The sequence below is a fragment of the Acipenser ruthenus genome, chromosome 57 (genome assembly GCF_902713425.1).
Source record: "Acipenser ruthenus chromosome 57, fAciRut3.2 maternal haplotype, whole genome shotgun sequence".
Classification (NCBI taxonomy): domain Eukaryota; kingdom Metazoa; phylum Chordata; class Actinopteri; order Acipenseriformes; family Acipenseridae; genus Acipenser; species Acipenser ruthenus.
This window is the reverse complement of record NC_081245.1, coordinates 392,350-403,925: the sequence shown is the minus strand read 5'-3', so window position 1 is coordinate 403,925 and position 11,576 is coordinate 392,350. Positions and strand designations below refer to the sequence as shown.

Genomic DNA, 11,576 nt, shown 5'->3' with positions numbered 1-11,576 from the left:
TGGCCTCCTCTCGTTTGTAAACTTTCTTAAGTTTTTATGTTCTCGTTTTGAAATCAACAGGTTAATGCACGGATGTATTTAACAGCTGCTGGTAAATGCTTCTTAAAAAAGGCAAAGCAGACAGGGCAGTTACAAACTCTGAATCGTGAAATCCAGGATGGATTTTTCAGCCCCTGCTCCCTCGACCCTCCTGCCTGAACTCAAAACAGGATGTCACGTTTTAATCAAACGCAGGTATTTTGAACAACATGGCTTCAAATTCATAATGTCAAGATGTGGATCTAAGAAGATACCTAAACACCGAGTCCAGCAGCAGAATAATATACAAATCAATAAATAAACAAAATAATGTAAATGATAAATAAATAAATAAATAAATAAATAAATACATAAATAAACACATCTATGAACAGTGAAGATCTTTTGTTAGGGGGGATGACGCGGTTATTTCTCATGCCCACGGGTATCCAGTTGAATGCTGTACTGCTCTTTTATATTACAGTTTAAAAAATATCAAATATCGAATTTGTCTTTCTTATCTAGTATGTGAAGATAAGCAACAGAACAGTCAGGAACCTGCGCTCCCCTGACTGTGTGACCCTCGAGGACCCCTGCGCTCTCCTGACTGTGTGAATCCCCCTGCGCACCACACGGCCATGCCTTTACCAGGGGAGACCCTCGGGGACCCCTGCGCTCCCCTGACTGTGTGACTCCCCCCTGCGCACCACGCGGCCATGCCTTTACCAGGGGAGACCCTCAGGGCCCAAGATAATGCTTTTAAAAGACTGCTTTTAATTCAAGACTAATTCATTCAACTTTTCTTTTGGAGTTCACACTGGGATTACAAGGGATCCCAATGTTGTGGAAAATGCGGACAGAAATGTATTCCGATTTGATGCGTTCATGCGGATTCCCTCTGTCGCATGGAACAAATGTATGGTTACATAAAACCAAACAATGACGCCTACATTGCTAGGCATACCAAACTGCCACTGAAGTTAGATTTCCACTGTTCAGAGATCAATTAAAGTCATATTCAATTAACAATCCCGGCTCCTCATCCCCACCCTTGTTCTATAGCTCTATTCAACAAAACCAAACACGGAGGATAGACTTCTTGCATTAGGCCACAGCTAGAAAACTCCTGTGGCAACATTCAGTAAGCCCTTAATTGAATACAGCTATATACAGCTTCTCTGCTGGAATATTGGATAGCGCCATAGTTGGGGGGAATAAGACAGACAGGGGCTGAATCACCAGTCTCTTCCTCCTCAGTACATTCCAGTTCTTACCCCTAGCAAAGTATAATAGACAAAGTGAAATAGACAAACCCTGCGAGAGGGGGGCTGTTTTCAATCCTGGTTGAGCAGAAAGAGGAGGATTCTGGGAGAAAGAAAAAACATGGCGTCTTTGTGTCCATTTTTTTTTCTTCCATCAGGGCAACGCTTATTTCCATACGGCAATTAAGGTGTCTGTTTGCGTATATATATATATATATATATATATATATATATATATATATATATATACACACACCCTTGTGATAATACTAACCGTAGTTTTGGCTCAGGGAAGCACGAACGTGCCTCTGTGTGTGTGTGTGTTGTTCTGTATTTGAGTTCATGTGTTTTATTTTTTTTGCAGGCGTTTGTTTGTTTACTGGAAAGCAGTTCACCGTCCAAGCGGTGTCTTAGATTGGTTTAAAAACTGTGTGTCGTCTCCCTTTCAAGTCGGTTTCCCTTCATGCGAGTTTCTGTTTGTCAAACTGTTCACCCTTAAAGATGATAATCATCCCGTTCCTCGAGCGACGTCTCTCAAAATGTTTCCCGTCCGTCCAAATGGGGTCTTGGTTAAGGGGGTCTCCTTCAAGCCTTGTCAAATTAAACTAATCAGACCCACAGTCTCACTCTCTCTGGTTCTGAAGCGAGCAGGCATTGTCAAACCATCTGTACTTATAAACAGCTGGACACAAAGACTTCTGTTGGTCTGTATGTCCATCTGCTTAGCTCTCAGAAACTTTTTTTTTAGCTACACAGAATTCCAACATATGCTTGGAGCATGGCTAACTATCTACCTATCTATATGTCTTCAAGTTACACAATGGTTGTCTTACAGTCTGTCGGTCTGTCCGTGTCTGTCTGTCAGTCCCAGTTGCAGATCTTTATGGGTGGATCCTTCATCCTATTGGTTGAGACGAGTTTCCCTTTGAATTCCTATTGGCTCAAACCTCTGAGGGTGAATCCATTGTCCCATTGTCCTGTCGGTCAGTCTGTCTGTCGTTTGGTTGGTTAGATGGTTGCTTGCCTGGTTGCTAGGTCGCTCGCTTGGTTGCCGTGGGTTACGGCTGGGATTGCGTCCCATTGGAAGGGAGGAGGCGGGCTTTGTCCTTGCCTGACCCCCTGCGGTGAAGCTCCGCCACCTCGCCCTCCGACCGTCGGGAGTTCTGACGTGTCGGAGTGCCGGGAGCTCGAGAGAGCTGACCATTCTTCTCATCTGAGAGAGGAGAGAGAGGAGATGGGAGGGGAGAGGAGAGGACAGAGGAGAGAGAGGGGAGAGAGGAGAGACAGGAGAGAGGATAGAGAGGAGAGGAGAGAGAGGAGAGGGGAGAGGAGAGAGGAGAACAGAAGAGAGAGTAATTGAGAAGGAGAGGAATGGGGTGAGGGGATGGAGAGGAATAGGGACAGAAGGGGAGAGGGGGATGGATAGAGGGAAAGATGCAGTATAAGATCATGAAACCTATTTAAAGAAACATAGTTTTCCTAGGGTAGTGTCTCTGTGTCTATGTGTGTGTGTGTGTATGTGTGTGTGTGTGTGTGTGTGTGTGTGAGAGTGTCTCTGTGTCTATGTGTGTGTATGAGAGTGTAGGTGTGTGTGTGTGTGTGTGTGTGTGTGTGTGTGTGTGTGTGTGTGTGTGTGTGTGTGTCTCTGTGTCTGTGTGACAGTGCTGTACAGTAATGCTCACCTACCTGCTAGAGCCTGCACAGAGGGCTGGTCATGAGAGCTGAGAAGCTGGGCTTGTATTGTCTCCACCACCCTCTTGAAACGGCGACTGGGGCCTGGAGAGAGAGAGGGAGAGAGAGAGAGAGAGAATGGGAAGAACAAGATGAACCTGGCTCGCAGCATCGTCTGGTAAAGACCCCAGTGATCCCACACCTGTGCACGGATTTGCAGGGGCACAGCCAGTGGATGCTGCAGCAACATTGATCTGATCACTGATAGTAAACTACTGAGAAGTTAATAGTGTGAGAGAATGGACCACGAGGGGGAAACTATTCTTTTTAGGGCAATCAAACCTTTTTTTGTTTATCTTTCTGAGATCAATGCAAATCGAAGAAGGAGAAGAAGAAGAAGAAGAACGAGGAGGAGGAGAAGGAGAAGAAGAAGAAGGAAGAGAAGATGGATGAGAAGCTGAAGAGGAGGAGAGAAGGAGAAGAAGAAGAAGGTGAAGGAGAAGGAGAAGATGGATGAGAAGGAGAAGAAGAATGAGAAGAAGGAGAAGGAGAAGAAGAAGAAGAAGAAGAAGAACGAGGAGGAGGAGAAGGAGAAGAAGAAGAACGAGGAGGAGGGGAAGGAGAAGAAGGAGGAGAAGGAGAAGGAGGAGAAGAAGAAGAAGAATGAGGAGGAGAAGGAGAAGGAGGAGAAGATGGGTGAGAAGGAGAAGAAGAAGAAGAAGAAGGAGGAGGAGAAGAAGGAGAAGAAGAAGAACGAGGAGGAGGGGAAGGAGAAGAAGGAGGAGAAGGAGAAGGAGAAGAAGAAGATGGATGAGAAGGAGAAGAAGAAGAAGAAGAAGAAGAAGAAGAAGAAGAAGAAGGAAGAGGAGGAGGAGAAGAAGAAGGAGGAGAAGAAGAAAAAGAAGAAGGAGGAGGAGAAGAAGGAGAAGAAGAAGAACGAGGAGGAGGGGAAGGAGAAGAAGGAGGAGGAGAAGAAGAAGGAGAAGAAGAAAAAGAAGGAGAAGAAGATGGATGAGGAGAAGAAAGAGGAGAAGAAGGAGAAGAAAAAGGAGGAGGAGGAGAAAGAGGAGGAGGAGAAGAAGAAGGAGGAGGAGAAGAAGAAGGAGGAGGAGGAGAAGGAGAAGAAAAAGAAGAAGATGGATGAGGAGAAGAGGAGGAGAAGAAGGAGAAGAAAAAGAAGAAGATGGATGAGGAGAAGAGGAGGAGAAGAAGAAGGAGAAGAAAAAGGAGAAGGAGGAGGAGAAAGAGGAGGAGGAGAAGAAGAAGAAGGAGAAGGAGGAGAAGAAGAACGAGGAGAAGGAGAAGAAGAAGAAGGAGAAGGAGAAGGAGGAGAAGGAGAAGGAGAAGGAGAAGGAGAAGGAGAAGAAGAAGGAGGAGGAGGTTTGGTGGTCTAGTGGTTAAAGTCGCTGGTTCAAATCCCGGCTCAGCCACTGACTCACTGTGTGTGACCCTGAGCAAGTCACTGAACCTCCTTGTGCTCCGTCCTTCGGATGAGACGTCAAACAAACGAGGTCCTATTGGAAGCAGCTCTGCAGCAGCAGCAGCAGTTGATGCTCACCTGATATGAGGGTGAAGGTCACGGAGTAGATCCCGTTCTCTTTCCTGCTCTCGGACGCCCCCCCCTCGGAATACGTGATGTCCACCTGGAACTTCACCGGCTTCTGGAACACCGAGGGCCCTCCGGAAGACTTGTACTCTGCCCGGAAGCTGGTCTGGGAGATCACGCTGTGGCTGAGACTGGGAATCTGGGAAAGGAGGCAGGAAACTCCTATCAGCTCAGTTCAACAACATGGTGCTGTGTGCTGGGCAGAGCCTGGCTGTGCTGTACTGTAGCCAGGGACTACACTGTATAACACTAATATAAAACCTTGGGCAGAACTACAGCAGCTACCCAACACACTGGGGTCTATATAAAGTTCAGGCAGATTTGGTTAACTTACTGACAGGAAGGCATGGACGATATCAGCCTTGATGGAGCTCAGTGGCTTGTCTCTGATCACCACGAAGATCTGCTCCTCCTTTTCCATGCTGATAAAATTCCCAAACCAGGACTTTTTCGCCAACCTGTCAGGATAAAAGACGGACAAAATGAGCTGCATTCAATCCCAGTTCAATCCATTCAGTTCAAGCCATTGATTCTTAATTAGTAGCGATTTATTTAACTCAAAGGCGCTGTTCCATTGGTATCAGATTGAGCTCAGCGTCAGGGTTCATGCCTTCATCAGTGGGGAAGACAATTTATCTTTTTCTGTTTGTGGATCTCTTAAAGGTACTGGCAACACTGCAGTCATTTTGAAACAGTTTTGCGCAGAGTTTCTGATTGAGGACTTTGCCTTTAGGAGGTTAGTGAACACTATTCATATCAAAGTTTATTTGTACAGTAATTTGCAGTTCTTCACCATGCATTTCCCAAGGTTATACTATGCAGTCAATTTGTAATATGCAGTTTTCCCCGCATGCTTTCCCATAGTTTTACTATTTCTTTTTTAAATATGCTTTACCATACTTTACAATGCTTGCCTATTACACTGTGCTTTATTACACTGTGCTGTGCTTTTACTGCGGGACACTTCTATAAGGGTTAGTTTACCCTGTTTTTAACATGCTTTACCAGACCTCTCTGTGCTTTACAATGCTTCCCTATGCTTTACCTGACCTCTCTGTGCTTTACAATGCTTCCCTGTGCTTTACCTGAACTCTCTGTGCTTTACAATGCTTCCCTATGCTTTACCAGACCTCTCTGTGCTTTACAATGCTTCCCTATGCTTTACCAGACCTCTCTGTGCTTTACAATGCTTCCCTATGCTTTACCAGACCTCTCTGTGCTTTACAATGCTTCCCTATGCTTTACCTGACCTCTCTGTGCTTTACAATGCTTCCCTATGCTTTACCAGACCTCTCTGTGCTTTACAATGCTTCCCTGTGCTTTACCTGAACTCTCTGTGCTTTACAATGCTTCCCTATGCTTTACCAGACCTCTCTGTGCTTTACAATGCTTCCCTATGCTTTACCAGACCTCTCTGTGCTTTACAATGCTTCCCTGTGCTTTACCAGACCTCTCTGTGCTTTACAATGCTTCCCTATGCTTTACCAGACCTCTCTGTGCTTTACAATGCTTCCCTATGCTTTACCAGACCTCTCTGTGCTTTACAATGCTTCCCTATGCTTTACCAGACCTCTCTGTGCTTTACAATGATTCCCTATACTTTACCAGACCTCTCTGTGCTTTACAATGATTCCCTATGGTTTACCATGCTTTATGCTTTGTTGCACTGTGCTGTGCTGTTACTACAGGACATTGTTATAGGGGTTATCGCCATGGTTACTTACTCTGGAGAAGATTCTGGGGTCAAGCTGGACATGTCTTCCGATGTCGGGACTGGGAGAAAGAAACACAAAACAAGTCAAGCCGATCAGGAAATAATTGATCTCTCTATTGCAATCTACTGCAATGAATTGACACTGGAGACCCCGAGAAAGACTTCTAGTCGTTAGTCATTGAATTCACACTGAAGACCCTGAGAAAGACTTCTAGTCGTTAGTCATTGAATTCACACTGAAGACCCTGAGAAAGACTTCTAGTCGTTAGTCACTGAATTCACACTGAAGACCCTGAGAAAGACTTCTAGTCGTTAGTCATTGAATTCACACTGAAGACCCTGAGAAAGACTTCTAGTCGTTAGTCATTGAATTCACACTGAAGACACTGAGAAAGACTTCTAGTCGTTAGTCACTGAATTCACACTGAAGACCCTGAGAAAGACTTCTAGTCGTTAGTCATTGAATTCACACTGAAGACACTGAGAAAGACTTCTAGTCGTTAGTCATTGAATTCACACTGAAGACACTGAGAAAGACTTCTAGTCGTTAGTCACTGAATTCACACTGAAGACCCTGAGAAAGACTTCTAGTCGTTAGTCATTGAATTCACACTGAAGACCCTGAGAAAGACTTCTAGTCGTTAGTCACTGAATTCACACTGAAGACCCTGAGAAAGACTTCTAGCCGTTAGTCATTGAATTCACACTGAAGACCCTGAGAAAGACTTCTAGTCGTTAGTCATTGAATTCACACTGAAGACCCTGAGAAAGACTTCTAGTCGTTAGTCATTGAATTCACACTGAAGACCCTGAGAAAGACTTCTAGTCGTTAGTCATTGAATTCACACTGAAGACCCTGAGAAAGACTTCTAGTCGTTAGTCATTGAATTCACACTGAAGACACTGAGAAAGACTTCTAGTCGTTAGTCATTGAATTCACACTGAAGACCCTGAGAAAGACTTCTACTCGTTAGTCATTGAATTCACACTGAAGACCCTGAGAAAGACTTCTAGTCGTTAGTCATTGAATTCACACTGAAGACCCTGAGAAAGACTTCTAGTCGTTAGTCATTGAATTCACACTGAAGACCCTGAGAAAGACTTCTAGTCGTTAGTCATTGAATTCACACTGAAGACCCTGAGAAAGACTTCTAGTCGTTAGTCATTGAATTCACACTGAAGACCCTGAGAAAGACTTCTAGTCGTTAGTCATTGAATTCACACTGAAGACCCTGAGAAAGACTTCTAGTCGTTAGTCACTGAATTCACACTGAAGACCCTGAGACTTCCAGTCGTTGGTCATTGTCAAGGTTTCTTCCCATGCTTGTGAAGTCAGTGCTGTGTGCAGTGCAGATGAGCCCCTCACCTTGCATCTTCCTCCTGTGGAAGCGAGGGGACCCCAGCAGGTTGTTCTTGAAGGAGTTGAGTCGGGTCCTCCAGTGAGCCGAGCTGCTGCCCCCCACGCCAGGGCTGGAGGGCGGGGTGACTGAGCCCGCGCTGCAGCTGCTCCCACTGCCACTGCTGCCTTCCCCCCGCGGTGGGGGGGGCCCGTGGACCGGGGTGCCCAGGGGGGTGGGCAGGGGGCTGCCCCGGGGAGAGGGGTGAGGGGTGACCTGCAGGAGAGGAGCAGGAGCAGGGGGTACACATTTGGAAGGCGGTTTGGAAGGGAAGAAGAAGAAGCGAGCGGTGGGGAGTGAGACGGAAGGGAAGGGGGAAGGAGAGGCGGTCGAGGTGGAAGAGGCGGGGGAAGGGGAGGTAGGGGAGGGGGAGTCGCGGAGAGGGAGGGACTTGATGGGATGGAGGTGGGTTTTTTCCGACACCTTGGCTGGCAGGGTTTGCGTTTTGGGGTCGGGCACCCGGTGGGACGGCTGGGGTCCTCGGGGGGCGGGCGCGGGCGATGGGCGGGGCTCCCTGGCGGCGGCCGCCACGTCGGATGGGCTGAATGTGAATACGGGGCTCTGGAGAGAGAGAGGGGGGGAACCCCCAGGGGTGGGATGAGATGGTACAGCTGAGACAATGTGCCACAGAGGCTGGCGTAGGGGGGTGGCATGACAGAATGGCATGGCTCTGTTTCTCATACAAGATTAACAATGAAACAGATCAAAAAACAGACACGAACAAATAATACTTTTAAACCAACCATTCTGACTGGTTCCCCTTGCAATGACTCAAAAGATGGCTACAAATTCAGGAGCTGCTCTTCAGTTCTAGCTGCACTGCCATAGTTATTGCATTGTGAATCCGGACAGCCCTTCTAGGACTACAGCTCCCAGCATGCCTCTGCACCCGCGGCCATGGCGAGGGATGCTGGGAGCTGTAGTTCTTTAACTCTAGAGCTCTGCTGTGGTCTTGTATCACAATACAAATCATTTCAACACGTCAGCTGCCTGCCATAGTGTAACACAGCCTTTATAGAAGAGCCAGCGCCCCCTAGTGGTCTGACACTTGGGATTGCTGGCAATACACTAGCTGTGCACTAGATGGCACTATCACAAATACATGATATATGTAGCAAAGGAAGAGATGGTAAGCCTCAAAAGGTGTAGGTTCCTGAGTCGAATTCTACAGCCCAAAAGGATTTCATCTACAAATGATTGTTTTCCACCTATAACTGAAATCCCTGCCACTGTGGATCAAGTTCTGTTTTGCTGGCAATACCCTGGCTGTACACTAGATGGCACTGGTACTAGATGGCTAGAACTGAACAGCAGCTCTTGAACCCTTGAACATTGTAAGGGGGAGAGTAAGCAGCTTCAAATGACATGTTCAGAAGTTTCCTGTGGTACTAAGAACAGTGTCTCTCATTTTGTCTGTCTGTCTGTCTGTCTGTGTATCTGTCTGTCTGTCTATCTCTGCCTGTCTGTCTGTCAGTCTGTCTGTCTGTCCCTGTGTATCTGTCTGTCTGTAAACCTGTCTATGTGTCTGTCTGTCTGTCTCTCTGTGTATCTGTCTGTGTGTCTGTCTGTCATCTCTCTCTCTGTCTGTCTCTATCCCTCCACCTGTGTGTGTCTGTCTGTCTCTCTGTTTACCTCTTTCTGTCTGTCTCTCTGTCTATCTCTACCTGTCTGTCTCTCTGTCGCTCTCTCTGTCTGTCTGTCTCTCTCTATCGGTCTGTCTATCTCTGTCGCTCACTCTGTCTGTCTCTCTGTGTGTCTGTGTCATCTCTCTCTCTCTCTCTGTCTGTCTGTCTGTCTCTTTGTCTGCCTATCTATCTGTCTGTGTCTGTCTCTGTCTCTGCCTCTCTGTGTGTCTGTTTAAAAGTCTTCTTATTCTAATTGCTTGAATGTATATATTTTTTTTAATTTCAATCACATATAGGAAAACGTTCAACCTGAAATACCTCAGGTTATATAAACAAATGTATTCTTTTTTTTGTATTTAGATTTGCTTGGAAATCATTTTCTATGCTGGGGACTAAACTGTTTCTTTAAATAAATTATTTAGAATGGGGTGTGTTTTAAAACGTTTTAGGCTTTCTGTAGATAGCTATTATAGAGTGTTTATCTGGGCTTGAATATAATGTACGAAAAAAAGATCTTTCTGCTATTGAATGAATGTCTTACAACTGATTATAACATTGACTAGTGCAATAACACCATTGAACCACAAGGTGGCACCCATTGCATTCAAATTACAGCGGGCTCCAAAATACTCTTTTTTTAAGCTCCAGTTTAGCGGGCTTGTTTTCCATGTGCTGGGAGGAGTATGTTTACCAGTTTTCAAAGATAAAATAAGTCTGTTTTTCTTTCTTTAAGTTCAACCAGCATTTAAACGTATTGAAATATTGACCCAACTTAGTAAAAAAAAATATATAAAAATAAAGAATTAATAAAATAGAGGAATACAATAAATAACAATTTAAAAATAAAACTGAAAATAAATACATATGCACAGTGCTGTCTAGATTTAAAACTTAATATATTAAAATGACAGGGGGGCTATATTCATGTTACAATGTTAATAAGGCGTGTATTTGTATGTTTTGTTCTGCACTTATTTAAAGGTGAGGAATTATAACATTGCTATTGCTAATAAAAAGGTAAGAGAATGGATTTAAAGACGGTCAGAACTCCTTCAGTGTCAGCCTCCCAGCTGGGATGCTGGCCAATAAAAACTTACCCTGGGGCTGCTGAGAGGGCTGGAGGAGAGGCCTGTTGAAGCACCGCTCACAGAGCGGGACCTGGAACACAGGGAAAGAGCACCGTTGGCCAACAAATAGGATAGGGGTTTCTTAGTGGAGATATAAAACTGTAGTGCAAGATAAACCCTGATTATTCACCCTTCATTCACGCATCTCTCGTTGTTTATGACTTAGAGCACATCGGTTTCTCGAATTAACAGTAGAAACGGCCCATGAAACTGAGAGGAGGTGTAACCAATATCAAGAACATAAGAAAGTTTACAAACGAGAGGAGGCCCCATTCAGCCCATCTTGCTCGTTTGGTTGTTAGTAGCTTATTGATCCCAGAATCTCATCAAGCAGCTTCTTGAAGGATCCCAGGGTGTCAGCTTCAACAACATTACTGGGGAGTTCCAGACCCTCACAATTCTCTGTGTAAAAAAGTGCCTCCTATTTTCTGTTCTGAATGCCCCTTTATCTAATCTCCATTTGTGACCCCTGGTCCTTGTTTCTTTTTTCAGGTCAAAAAAGTCCCCTGGAACTCACTTTCTCCTACAGTAAACCATCCCAGAACCACTTGGGTTCATTTACTAGGAGAGCTTTTAATTAGGGCTGTGCTTTTGTTTTGAATTTCTGAGCACAGTCAAACCTGAATTCAGAGACCAAGCAAGGGAGTCAAATAGTGGCCGCAACACAGGTGGTCTCTTAAAAGATTTTTTCTGTGTGTCTCCGACATGCCTTCCTGTAATTCTGTATTTAAAACACACTGTAAATGACTCCAAGGTGGAATGGTACTAAGTCCATTTAGATAACGCATTTCAAAATGTTCTGTATCCGCGTCTTTCCAAACGGCACATTTTTCTGCTATTTTCTGTCTTTCCAAGTCCAGTAACTTTAACTGTATCGTCTAGAGACCGTTCGTTTCTACCCACGTGTTCTCTCTTCCTTTACAAGACAGCGTTGTTTTAATAGTTTTATTGAATACAGATAAAAGCCTGCTAAAAAGGTTGTTTAATACTGGTTTGAGTCTCGTTGCTGGGTGAGAGAAATGCGCTGGCTGGTGTCTGTTAGACATGTGATCTCTTAATACAGGTAAATTAAAAGCACAGATATCACAGGGAGGAATTTAAATGGGTGGTCTCTCAATAAAGGTGGTCACATGATCAGGTTTGACTGTAATTAAGA

General features: G+C 45.0%; 1 protein-coding gene across 2 annotated transcripts in view; it reads right to left on the bottom strand.

Annotated features, from left to right (window-relative positions):
* Positions 1–1,532: 1,532 nt before the first annotated feature.
* Positions 1,533–11,576, bottom strand: part of LOC117971210 (serine/threonine-protein kinase BRSK2-like) — a 35,744-nt gene continuing 25,700 nt past the window's right edge. The window contains exons 13-19 of one of the 2 annotated variants that reach the window (XM_059017559.1): positions 10,391–10,451; positions 7,638–8,229; positions 6,282–6,330; positions 4,892–5,015; positions 4,510–4,696; positions 2,967–3,056; positions 1,533–2,493 (exon numbers count right to left, since the gene is read on the bottom strand). In XM_059017559.1, coding sequence (XP_058873542.1) covers positions 2,339–2,493; positions 2,967–3,056; positions 4,510–4,696; positions 4,892–5,015; positions 6,282–6,330; positions 7,638–8,229; positions 10,391–10,451 — 1,258 coding nt within the window. In that variant the 3' untranslated portion in view covers positions 1,533–2,338. The remainder of the gene's footprint in view (positions 2,494–2,966; positions 3,057–4,509; positions 4,697–4,891; positions 5,016–6,281; positions 6,331–7,637; positions 8,230–10,390; positions 10,452–11,576) is intronic. The other variant, XM_059017560.1, reaches the window with a different exon arrangement.